Below are 13151 nucleotides of genomic sequence, written 5' to 3'. Positions count from 1 at the left end.
AATTCCAGATATTTCTTTCACAGGCAGCTCATTTTTTGTGTTAGTTTGTGCTGCTTGAGTTAACTCAAACTGACACTCCAACGGAAATCAAATCAAAGGATTTGATTTCCCAAAGAAAAAAAAATGGCAGAACAGTGAGAGAACAGGAAGTGTAGCCTGGTTGAAGAATCGTCCTTATTTATAGTGATAGCTCGACTGCCAAAACATACACTAAAACTGCTCCGGGTAGGCTCAAGGACAGAATTTGTTTTTTCCTGGAAATAAGCTGTTTCGTTCATCCTTCTTTTAAATGGGAAGTTAAAATAAACTGTCTATTTATTTCATGATAAGTACGTGATAAGTACTGAGTAGAGGTAGGATTTTTTTGGCTACAAGGTTGCACACTAACTCTGCCTTCACAAGGGACGTATGAAAAATAATTTACCATGAAAAAGGGACAAAATGTAAAATATTTTTTAGGTTTTAGGCAGCAGATGTGGTGGGGGTTTTTTGTGTGTGTGTGTGTTTTTTTTTATGTCTGGCGAGTTCTCAGTACTCGGTTCTTATGCATATAACCCCGCAAACAATGTTTTGCCTGTGCCTGCGCAACCCGGGTTCAGTGGACTCATGAGCATTGGCTGACGGGCCCGAGGATCCAGACTTTGACATGAAGCTGTAACTTTAGCACTGAACAGACGATCGCTAGTTTCCCCTAGTGAGGTCCATCCCTTGTGTGTTCTCCATCAATGTTACTGTTTCGCCAACGCTCAGCCGCCTTCCAGCCATCTGCTCCTCACACCTCATTCCTTTTTCTCTCACCCTGTCCTCCATCATGCCTTCCCTCTCTGAGGATCAAAGTAACACAGAGTGGGTGGACAGATCCATCGGGCTCTTCATCCATCTACTTGTATAAGGATAACGGGGAAGGGGGGGCACGGCCACAGTTGGTCTTTTGGGGGTTTCTAATTTGCATTGCTGGCTTACAGTAACACACCTGATTCCCTTTACGTATGCAAAGCTATGTAACTCGTCTGTTGCTACAGAGTCCACCACGGCCCAGCCAAGCAGGACCATAAAAAGCACAAACGTCCCTGGTTAATTAGCAGGGCACACTCTCAGTGAACTGGCTGGAATAAAGCTGTAAGCCTACTAGAGACTAGAGTTATTATGTACCCTCCTGAGTCATCCTCTCTTCTATCCACAATCACTGAGAAAAAAAGGGAGCTTTTTTAACCATTCACCTGCTGAATGTACATGCAAATACATAGCTTATGTGGAGACATTACACACACATCACAAGTGAAGCACTTGACAGATGTTTAGTCACACACACACACACACGCACACCGTGGATGGAGACATGGTAGACAGATGAAAAGCGCACAGATAAATGTGCAGGAGAGACACTCCCACAGCGAGCGCTATGACATACACACTTATATGTGAAAGCCACATATATTTGATTCATTGTATATAGTCACATGCATTCTCACATCAAGAAAAAAGTACGCACACACACAAACATGCAGAGAAATGACCGCTTTTCCCACATTAGAGGGAAAAAAAACACTCTTTCAATTTACTGACTTTCCCAGTACAGTAAAAATACCACACGTCTCTAATGATACAGTGAGAGACATTGAAAAAATGATATGGGATGTGACAATGGCGTTTTTAAAGCAACAGAAATGTATGGGAAGTCCTGGTGAATTAAAAATATCTGCTTACAGAAATCATGACTCAAAGAGAATGAAATACACCCACACTGTCTGACTGAAATGCATCAATATGTGCTCTCTTTCATGCACTAACACACACACACAAACACACACAGACACACACACAGTGTTCAAAAACGCACGGGAGGAAGACACAGAAATAAACATGCTGCATAGTCTCCATTCAATAGCCACTTCTGTACCACAGATATACACATGCATAGGAACAACACGGATTTAAGACGCACACGCACATATTCGCACACGCACGCTCCAAGAGGCACACACACAGAATACACAGCTTATTAGTCTGTCTTTGAAAAGGCACGGCCTCTCAATAGCATCATCTACCTCTCCCCTCTCTCCATTGTCCTCTCCTCACATCCATAGCCAGCCAATGAATGAGGAAACAGCCGCTACCTGTAAATGAACCACACGCTCCTGTTTCTGGGGCCCAGTGACGGCCACGAAGAAGAGAGGGAGAGAGAGAAATCTCTCTCTCCGCAACCCCCCATTGCCATGTCCCCCCCTCCTCTCTCGTGCGCTCTCCACCACCTCCTCCTCCCTCCTCCTCCTCCTGCCTCCCTCCTCCCGGTCTTCCAGCGAGAGCTCAGCCGGAGAGAGCCGCGAGAGTCGAGGAGAGAGCGAGCGAGAGAGGTGGGGGATGAGAAGGGAGAGAGAGTGCGATGATCTGCACCCTGTGCACTTCAGACAAGAGAAAGACAATGTGTAAGAAAGATGGAGAGAGAGGAAGAGAGTACCAGTGACTATCACAAAAGGGAAAGGATGTATTGTCTGTGTGTGTGTGTGTGTGTGTGTGTGTGCTGGTGGATGGCAAGAAGAGGGTTTGGTTTTTAAATAGGGGGAGACAGAGAGCTGGGTTTCTGGGTTTGTGGGGAGGGGATGCGGGGGATGGGTACAAATGTGAGGCAACACCGGGGAGAGACAGCGCTTTCATTTTCACATCCACTAACTGGTAAATCACAGATATGCTAACAGCTGATTCCCACCCTGGATTTGATCTTGCACACATTTGCCAACTTTGCTCTCACTCCCTCCTATCCTCTAAAACCGAGCTGTCATCACCACACAGGCTAACAAACACTCTCCCTCTCTCCATCTCTCTCTGAAATAGTAATTGACATTCTCCCAAATGCCCAGCTGCAGTGACAGAACATGCTCCGGATCACCTTGCTCTTAATTGAGCACCACTTCACCACAGCTCTGCAATTACGCTTAACCAACTTAGCATAGGTAATGTAACCCCAGTGGCTGCTATTTCCATTTGGAACACAAGCGCATCTGAATTAAAGCGAATGCCTCCTTTTTTTTCCTTTTTTTTTTTGAATGACACTGAAATCTGCTCAGCACAAGAGCAATGTCAGCTGTAATGCGTTAGCAGCTATAAAACCCCGAGACGGGGGACCAGTGAGTCCTTCTCGCTGTAGCCCAGGGATCTAACCAGCACTTGGTGCTTCAGCCTCCTCATGACTCATCAGCAGAATGATGTATGTACACTCAGAGACGTAGGCATTTTCACATTCACTTGCACACCAACTCTAAGCAAACATACGCAGCTTCACAACACACAACCTTCGATGCCAAGGGATGAGGTTGCTGCTTCAGAAGAAACTCTTCCTTTATTACAGCATTATTGCTCTCAGTGAATGTGAGCAACAAGAGCATGTGGATGGAAGAATGAAAGAGACAAACGCATTCGTGTCGTGGAGTTAAAAAGGGGCAGGGCTAAAAAATGACACCGCTGCTCTTTGTTCTTTTTAAGCGTTGACGCGTTCACATAGCACAATAGAGAACAAGTGCTGTTCAGGATCGGCAGAAAACTGCTGAGAACTGACACACACAGACGCACACACACTAAACACAGCAGGGGGAACAAGTGTGCACACATGCTTCGCGCATAAGAACCTCCCTTTAACTAAAAAACAGCATTGTGATGACTGTTTCAATCACCTAGACCGGCCTCACGGTCTTGCCTTGCAACAGTTTGCTTGCTGCCCACACTGAAGTGGCAATCCACAACTAGAGCCACGTCGGAGGCTGTAGCCAATCAGGATTAGATTAATATTATTTTATTAATTTTTTTTTTCTATTTCCTAAAACCAGCATGCACTTTGTGGGAGGTTGGGGACAGCTCAGAATAAACACTATCAACTTGAAATTTACAGCACTTTAGACTTTAAAGTGGACGTATTATGCATTTTGTTATTTTCTGCCATATATAAACTCTTACAATGACTGATGCTCACATTAAGTATCACCCAAGATCTAAAAATAAGGTCAGCATACAAAATATGGACAACAGCATCAGGCCACACCTGTTAATCTTTGAACTCAGGTGATTTCATTGGTGTTGCCACACCAGGCCACACAGTCTGCTGAATTTGAGTGTGCATTTCAGAACCACAGCAGTGTAAATCTGTCGACCGGGGTCACCGAGTGCTGACACGCATATGCTGTAACTGCATTTAACTGTGTCAAACCTTCTCTTGCATTAACATAGGCACATCAGTCTACCCTCGGAGCTTCGTAGCATGGGTTTCCATGGCTAAGCAGCTCCTGTAGGTGTAATCTGCAGGTCGCTTTTTCCATATAACATATGTGCTGTGATCCATATGAGCCAAAAGCTCTGACTTCAGACTGCTCTGCTCCTCTGTGTTCTAAAGTTTTTCTCTACTCTTGGATCTAGATTAGATCATTGAGATCAGAAAACCCCAATATGGTCATCTCAGGCACACAGCTCTGGCTCTGAGCACAAAAGTGTCACCCACCCACTTTCTTTTGCAGCAAATCAGAAGAAAGTTGGCTCAATGATAGAAGTCTCAAAAAGGCCTTAAAGGAGCTTGTTTGATGAGATAATGGATGAATTGAGGTGCTGGAACAAGACCCTGAATAGGATAAATATGGATTATTTTGAGCTTTGAATCAAACAAAGCTACTCTAGTAGCGTCCAAGAATAAAAGGATAGTGCAATCCAGATTAAACACCACAATTTGATTTTAAGACTTGATTTCCTGATCGATTAAAACACTTTCCACCCCATCTCACTCAATGACTAATACCCTTTTTGCACAGAATATGAAAGTCACAGCAGCATTTTCTTTGTACCTGGGGCCATCAGTGCCATCGTAGGCTCCAACGGTGACGTTACGGAAGAGCTTCCTCTTGGCTTTCTCGCTGCGCGTCTCTGCAAGGAAGGCACATGCAGGCAAAACATATGTCCAATTCAAACATTCAGCTACCGCCATGACACCTTCTCTGTCTTTGTGCTGAAGTGTTGTGTCGTCAGCAGTCAAATGCATTTACACCCTGTTTTTGTCTCCTCAGCGTGGCATATGGTTTGCTTCTTGTGTGAGCAGCTGTGAAAATAGAAGACAAGTGAATAACTCTGCTGCACATGCATGTAGCACTGGTCGTTACCGAAAGCACCAACTACTGAACATGAGTGTGACATGTGGGTGTTACAACAGTTTAAAAGATAATTCCAGCCTAAGGAAATATGCAACCCGTTTTCTAGCTTGTCCCTTCACTAATCCATGTACTATATGTGCGTGTGTGTTTATTAACCCTCCTTTTGACATACTTAACATGAATGAGTAATCGTCTTCTCCCATCAGGCACAGCACTGCTGTATGTTAGCTTTACAATCAGTCTCCAGAACATTCAATTTGGTGCTTATCTCACCTGGTCGATTGTCTTTGCTGGGAGCTGGTACCTCTTGCACACAGTCCGAAGGAAACCAGCCAGTGCGTCCTTTCACTGTTCCCTCCCAGTATCCACCCTCTCCTACACTTAACACTGAAACAGACAAAAGGACAGAAATATTTTACATTTTTGTTGTGATGAACTGGGATGCTGATCCTATTCATTTCACTTTTTTCGGCAAACCTCTTTCCTTCTCATCTACATCTCCTCTAAACAACCGCCTAAATTTTTATTCAGTAAACTATATCGCAGCAGCATGACTAGAAATTTATATAACAAAGAATTACTCAAATATTGCCCTGCTAAACAATAACATGACACGATTCCACTGGTTACTTCTACTCAGAAGAGTAGAAATTGTTCAGCATGTGAAAATTCTGAGCTTTTCTCACCTTTGACTTTGTCCCCCTTGTTCAGCGAGAGCTCTCGGTCTCCACTGGCAGAGTGGGCACGAGTGGCCACGTACACTCGTCCTGGAACTGCGCTGTACATGCGCTTCATCTGACCCCCACCGCCACCCGCCGAGGTCGCACTGCAGAAAGACAAGCGCAGTGAGTGCATTAGAAAACCAAGAGATAAGACTGAGTGGCACACTGTGGAAAAACAAATGAGACAACATACAGCCTGTCAGGCCACATCAGAGACAGCTGAGTCATGCTAATCTGTCATACCAACAGTAAGATTTTATTCTGTGCTGGTGTATTTACACAACAGCGTCTAGTATTTAGCAACTTCTGACAATTTCAGTCAACAAAACCAGCTCCTTCCCTTCATTTTGCACAAAACTAATGATATTAGTTATATATATAGTTTGTCTAACATTTAACTTCATAAATTTCTGTCACTATATTTCAGAATTTGACACATCACATGCATCAAATACTATTATTTTTTTCTTATCACCAGGGATTTATTCTTTCATTTTTGTCCAGTGGTTGAGTCACTGCTTTGACCCGATCAACATTTCTGATGTTGGAAGGGTAGAATAGAATGAATGGTTAAGCACATCTAATAATTATCCATCCATCCGTCCATCCTCTTCCACTTATCCAATTCAGGGTCATGCTGGAGCCTATCTCAGATGCCTTAGGATGAGAGGCAGGGTACAGCCTGGATAGGTCACCAGTCTGGCAGGGCTCATTATAACACCAGTTTATGATATTGGTCAGTACTAGTCAGTTACCAGCAAAATACATTCAGTTCTAATGGTGCTGCTGCACTTATTTTTAGTTCTAACACACAAATCAAACAAGAGTACAAACCTCCGCCAAGACAGCTCACTCTCTGGGCAGTATTCACTTTTAAGGGAATGTTATTATATTTTGTATCTATTCATTTCATTTTTTAAACAAACTTTAAGTAGTTTTTAGTGCAATAAAAATCAAAAGGACACTTTGTATTATACTAAAGTATGTCTGTGTAGGTTCTCAGTGATTCAGGTCATAGTAGAAATAATTCTAACTAACTTGGGAGCTCATTGTCTTTCTCTTGACAGTACCTTCTTTAAAGATATGACACATTTTGAGGTCAACTTGAAATAATGTGAAGTGTAAATATGAAATCAGAGGTCAAATGAAACATGAAATTTGGATGTACACTTATTATATTTTTTTAGAGATTAGAGATAGATATTTAGAATCCCCATATAACAGGATCCTTTCCTAAATGTTGTTGGTAGAAACAAAGGCAGTAGAATTTGAAGCACAGTTTTAAAGATAAAAAACATTTTATGAAACTTTGACCTTACTTGACCTGAAGGAAGAGGTCAGAAGTTTGAAGCAAAGTGATATTTAGAATCCCTATTTGTCTATGTTGTCAATACAAATGAAAGCAAGACACATAATTTATAATAGCTCTGTATAGCATTATTATCACTTTGATCTTCAGATCAATTTATTGACCTTGAAAGAGAGGTCGGAGGTCAAATGTAACATGATATTTTAAATCTTTATATGTTACTTTTGGTATGTTGACAATACACATTTATTATATTAGAATGATAGTTTCTAAGTTTTAAGCCTTTTTATCCGCTTTGTTTTCTACCTTGAAGACTTTGGTGGATGTAAGCCAAATTATAATTAATTGTAATGGGACCCCACTCTACATCCCTACAAAGTTTTATCATAAGTCATGCAAAATGTTTCGCTTTATTGTGTTTACAGACAAAAAGAAATGACACGCACGCAATGCTACCAAAGCCACAACCTCTTTAGTGGAGGTAAATATAGACAATAGTAAATATGCACATCGTGAGATTGTTAGTTTCTTATATAGTTGCTAACCATAACTTAAAGAACTTGTGTGCTTAACTAAGTCTTTTTTACATTTTTAAACCTTCTTTTTTAAGGTAAAGTGAATGTATCCTAAATTTCTTTTGTTTACACAAAAACGCCGATTTATACCACATATAAACAAATGTGACCTTCTTGCAATTGCAAATAGTAAAAGGTATGCATCTGAGACATAAATAGTAATTTCTTTGCATGCAGCTAAAGATAATTGGAGATGACTGACTTCCTACTGTTGGATGGCCTGAAAGGACCTAGTCAGATTAAGATCCCAGCAGGCTTCTTTACCCCTGTCTGCCTCGTGGCTGCCTGTGCCTCTCCTCTGTGTCACTTTGGCCTCCTCTCCCTCTGGAGGGCGAACGGGTACGAGTTCTGGGGCTGCTGGAGCTTCTCATACCCACTGAGGCCCTGCGATGACCCTGCAAAAAACAGCCCCGCGGAGAACGTCAGTATTGATCATTTCAGATGATGAGAAATCATCAAGCGAGCTACTATTACAAAAGATCAAAACATGGACATCCACCTAATGCTGGACAGTACCTGTCCTGGGTTGGGATTGGTCGCAGCCTTGTTGGGCAGGGCCAGAGGGTCAGACTGGGTCATGGTGTTATCACTATTAGCACGCAGTAGGGGGTGGGAATGAAGCAAAGGGAGGGGCAGTGTGTGGGAACTTTCTTTTCGCTTTGGAACAAACTTTGGTGACTCTAAAAACGGCACTAAAGACATAACACGATGCAGAGGTTTGGTGTGACGGTACAGGTGAATATGTGAGGTGTGACAGGATGAAAGGGAGGGAGAAAACAGGTACATTGTTAGGATTATATATTTGGGAAAGAGCAAGGCAGACAGGTGTTGGGAAGTGACGTTTGAAAGTCCCTGCAGAAGAAACAGTTGCCAGGGAATCTTACCTATATCAGAGTCTTTGTGGTTTTTGATGATTTCCCCGAGTTCAAAATGACCAGACAAAACAGCTAGCTGCAAACAACGAAGACAAACTGAAATATTATTTGTTCCAGCAGGTCAAAGCTACTCTACAAATGCAATTTCACTCTGCAGACAGAATAATAAAAAAGCAAAACATGTTCCTCAAAACTCTGGATTATTTTTTAAAACATTTACCTGAAACGGGGTCTGACCATGCTTGTTCTTTGCCTCCTTATTCGTCCCCCTGTACAGAAGAACACGGACGCAGCTTTCCTGGTGATTCAGAGAGGAAAAGGAATCGGTTAACATCTGTAGAAGATATAACAGCAAACATTATGGTAATAATAGTTTAATAAGGGATCTTTTTGCCATACTTGCCTTGTTGTACAGGGCAGAAATGTGAAGCGCAGTGTTCCCTGAGGCATTTTGAGAAGTGGTGTCTGCCCCATAAAACAGCAGATGCTCCAAGTGTTGTGCAAAGCCATTCTGGCAAGCCTTTTAATGTCAAGAGTATGATAGAAATATCCCCAATATTATAAAGTATAGAAGGACACAAGTTGGACTAAAGAGAATGGTTTCAAACGGGATAAGGAGAAGATGGTGTAAGAGAATAGGGAAGAAAATGAAAGACATTGAAAAAAGAGATACGAAAAATAGGGGAAGGGGAAATCTGTCACACAGTAGTCTAACAGAAAACAAAGAGGTGAGAGCAAATTACAATTCACCACAGTGGAAAAGAAAGGGAACAAAAGCCATTAAAACGACAGAAATGAGCCTTCAGCAGCCTGAGAGGTTCCCTCATATTTTTCTGCAGGGATTAAAATATCACAAGATACGTACAAAGTAAAGAAAACACAGAGCACGGCAAAACCAAAATAAAATACCATGACAACCGGCTTGCAGTGCAAACACAAATTTCCCAGAATGTCACAGAGACATAATGTAGGCAATGCACACATATCTACGCTGAGAGAAAGAGCTAAGATACAATGCTCTTTCTGCACTGGACTCATCTCAAGATGAGCGAGACGTGAACGGGTTCGAGGAAACAGTGTGGTCACCTCATTCCCTTTTGGTTTATTTACGTAATAGTCACAGCATGGCTTTCTGTTAGGGATGAAGGGATGGTGGGATGAAGGGTACCTTATGTATTTCTTCCATTCCAAACTCCTCTTCATCCCTGTGCTATGGAGAGAGAGAAGGAGGGGAGGAAGGAGAGAGAATGGAGAGACGAGTGAGGAAGGCAAGGAGGAGAGAGGTGTGAGAAAAGGCTGAGAGACACTGAAGGTGATGGTAGATCTCATCAGTCACATAAATAAGAAAGGGAAATGTTGGTGCATTGCTTAAGTTAACATGAAGGAGACAGAAACCAGACGGGATTTAACTATGATGAAACAGACATGATGAAAACTGTGAATCGTGGGAATCTGCAAAGAGGCGCACAGGGTGATTGATTTGCATTTGTAGCTGATTAAAAATCTAAGCTTACCTGATGGGATTCGTCCCAGCCGTTCTCGTCCCTTGTGCCCAGCTTTGCCCTGTAATAGAGCAAGGTCTCACAGCAGGAAGTTTCACCCCCTGTCAGCACAGTGTGGTACAGCGGGGTCAGGCCACAGCGGTCTTTGGAGTCTGGAGATGCTCCGAGGGACAAGAGAGCCTGGCAAGTTGACACACAGAGGGCAAAGAACAAGGATTATTTTAACCAAGTGTGTGTGAATGTGTAGAGTAGTAAAATATAACAAAGGCTTAATAGATTTTCTTCACAGCGATTATTAAATCAAATACTAAAACAATGCAACAGGAATATGAAATGTTACAGATAGTTCTTATATAAGTACATCACATGTACCATAAGTGCATGTGGTACAAAGTTATTGTGATGAGTGGGGGTGGGGTGTATATGTATGTGCGTGTGTGTATGGTGGAGGTGGTGTTGTCTATATAATAATAATTTTAAAAAAGGAGAAGAGAAAGAAATGTTATCACAATTACACACATTACAAAGCATTCGGTGTGTGACTAAACCCGCAGCTGAGGCAATTCTCAGAACTACAAAAGAGGAAAATTCTCGTAGTTTATTCAAAGAAAAGGAACAGCGCTCACAAGTGTACACTAACCAATAAGAACGCGAGAGACATAAAGCCAAGAGAAAACCACTTAGAAATTATTATCATATGACCCACCTCTGTAATTATCTTCAAAGGTAACAGCCTGTTTCCATGGGGCATTTATGCTATTTTGCTTTTATCCTTTAATTAGAATCATTATTCCGTTTTAATTTATTTTGTCCACACCGCCCGCTCTACTTGAGTGTGTTTGTACTCTGCATGCGTGTGACTCTAACTTTTTTAGCCCTTACCAGCAGCCCAGCGTGATTGTGAGCCCTAACAGCTTTGTGCAGGGCCGTCATGCCGTCTCTGCTTCTGAAGTCCAAGTGAGCGCCGCCCTGAACCAGGACCCTGATGCCCTCCACCGACAGGCCAGACTGCATGGCCACAGTGAGGGGGGTTTCTGACCCACAGAGAAGGTGAGAATGAAAGTTCACCCTCGTATGCTCTTGATATTGCTAAATATTACTGGCAAAGAATAAAGGTAAAACTCACCTCCGGTGTCAGGGTCGTGAAAGTTCGGATCAAGACCTTTATCGAGGACTTTTCCCATTTTGTCTATTGCTCCGGTCTGAATGTAATCCAGAAATTTCTTCAGACTGGCCTGAGTGTAGGGAAAGATGTTGCTGAATGCAATTAAGCACAACAAAGTTCAAAAAACACACAAAAAAAAAGAAATACCTTTGTGCTGAGTTTAGCGAGAGCCTTTTCATCCAGATTGGTCTGTTTATAGACTCTGGTTTTGTACCTAAACTGAAGACCGGAAAACATAGCACACATGAAAATGAGGATGATGGTACTTAGCTGTTCAGTTTCTTGGTGACAGCCTACACTGGAGGATATAACAAAATGATTACAATTTGTGCTGTGAAACCGTAGTTCAGAGAAAGCACCATTATTCTTGTCAGATGTTGCTGAACTCTCGCTGTTTCCAGAGATCTGTTCTCCCACTCGGAGTCGCTAGAATGACTCCATAATTGGCTTCTTTAAAATATTTGTGTCAGATTTGTTTTTACGTTTTGGGAAAATGGTTAACTCTTCAGCCTCACAATGTAATAAGTTGGATTTGATGTTTCAATTATGATAATTTAAGCGCAAGCAAAGTGATGCAAATGAGCGGCTTGTGCGCACAGCTTTAGAAAGGATCTAGGGAAGGGCTCTATTAAGTTAGATTAATGATTAATGAGGGCTTTTTTTTCCACAATGCGTTGGTTAAGGTTTGATTAATGACATTTAAAATAATAATACTATTAATGCAGTTTTCTTTAAATCACACTGACAAGATTAATTTATCATATAAGGTGATTTACATCTCAGGAACTGACAGATTGCACATTAGTCCCTCATTACACTGATTATATGCCCCACTGCGTTATTCTAAGACTGGTTTCTCACAGAGTAAAAGGGTCTGAACGCACTGCAAACTGCTCATTTTAAAATATTTTTTCTATTGTTTTCCACTGATGTTCTTGTGTTGAGGCAGCAGTGTTAATGTGTCGTATTCTTAATGTCTCTATTTTGGAAGGAATAAAGATCAGAAGGGGAAAAAACATCAGCCTAAAATTTGTTCTTGAACAGATGAGACTAATGAGTGTACTGTGTTTGGCTGGTTTTGCTGTTTTTACTTGGAAACCACCTGACTGGGTGTGTAGTCCTCACACCAAATCAGTTAACAGCTGAGGAGCTTTGAGGTAAGAAATTTCTGTCTAGCAGCTCAGAGCTGAGCTGCACCTCGCACTATGCCCCAGAAAACCAAGTAAAGATGGGTTTAGCAGCCACAATACAAAAGCAATCAGCCCTAAAAGTCTCAGTAAAACAACTGCAGCAGTACAACAGGAGCTAACAGGTAGATGTACTTAGTGGAACAAATGCGTTTTTTTAACTGATACTTATAATACATTCTGTTTGTTTCTACTTCCTTTAATATGACTTCCCTTACCATGACTCTAACTGACTCTGTCTTTACTTTAGTGTCAAAAACGCCTAAACTCTATGCAGTCTGCTGTGGGGTGTGTGGAGAGTGCAGTTACAAGGCCTCATCAGTATGCAGACAGGACCCCATCTCAAACGTTTCGAGAAATATAAATATTCTAATTTGAAGCTAAACTTTTGAGCTAAAGAAGATGCTCTTTCCAGCCCCGCCCAACTCAGCAGCACATACAGGAGCTGAGCCACCAGAGGGCACTGTGAGATAATTGTATTACAGCAGGAAACCTCAGATTCATGCTGTCTCACAACCCACTTACCAAAAAGCCAGGCAATACAATGTAATTAGCAGGTTACATAATATACGTAATGCATTTAAATCCATCCAGTTTTGTAAGGATTTCATTTACGCAGTCCACTCACTCTGTGATGCAGGGGGATTCTAATAAACACAATGCAATTTGGAGTTGCCTGCAATTAGAGAC

At 41.9% G+C, this 13151-nt stretch overlaps 1 protein-coding gene across 1 annotated transcript in view; it reads right to left on the bottom strand.

The window, feature by feature from the left end:
* The window catches only part of LOC146663353 (SH3 and multiple ankyrin repeat domains protein 1-like), a 45766-nt gene that overhangs the window by 13358 nt on the left and 19257 nt on the right, over nucleotides 1-13151 (bottom strand). Inside the window, exons 4-16 of the mRNA XM_085416079.1 lie at nucleotides 11422-11493; nucleotides 11236-11344; nucleotides 10992-11143; nucleotides 10122-10289; nucleotides 9776-9817; nucleotides 9011-9127; nucleotides 8828-8905; nucleotides 8617-8683; nucleotides 8249-8424; nucleotides 7997-8127; nucleotides 5813-5952; nucleotides 5400-5513; nucleotides 4824-4902 (exon numbers count right to left, since the gene is read on the bottom strand). Of these exons, the coding sequence (XP_085272205.1) occupies nucleotides 4824-4902; nucleotides 5400-5513; nucleotides 5813-5952; nucleotides 7997-8127; nucleotides 8249-8424; nucleotides 8617-8683; nucleotides 8828-8905; nucleotides 9011-9127; nucleotides 9776-9817; nucleotides 10122-10289; nucleotides 10992-11143; nucleotides 11236-11344; nucleotides 11422-11493 (1445 nt within the window). The remainder of the gene's footprint in view (nucleotides 1-4823; nucleotides 4903-5399; nucleotides 5514-5812; nucleotides 5953-7996; nucleotides 8128-8248; nucleotides 8425-8616; nucleotides 8684-8827; nucleotides 8906-9010; nucleotides 9128-9775; nucleotides 9818-10121; nucleotides 10290-10991; nucleotides 11144-11235; nucleotides 11345-11421; nucleotides 11494-13151) is intronic.

Source organism: Rhamphochromis longiceps, linkage group LG8 (genome assembly GCF_057381845.1).
Source record: "Rhamphochromis longiceps isolate RC_006_pf linkage group LG8, R_longiceps_female_GT1.1, whole genome shotgun sequence".
In the NCBI taxonomy this organism is placed as follows: Eukaryota; Metazoa; Chordata; class Actinopteri; order Cichliformes; family Cichlidae; genus Rhamphochromis; species Rhamphochromis longiceps.
This window is presented reverse-complemented; position numbering and strand designations above follow the sequence as displayed.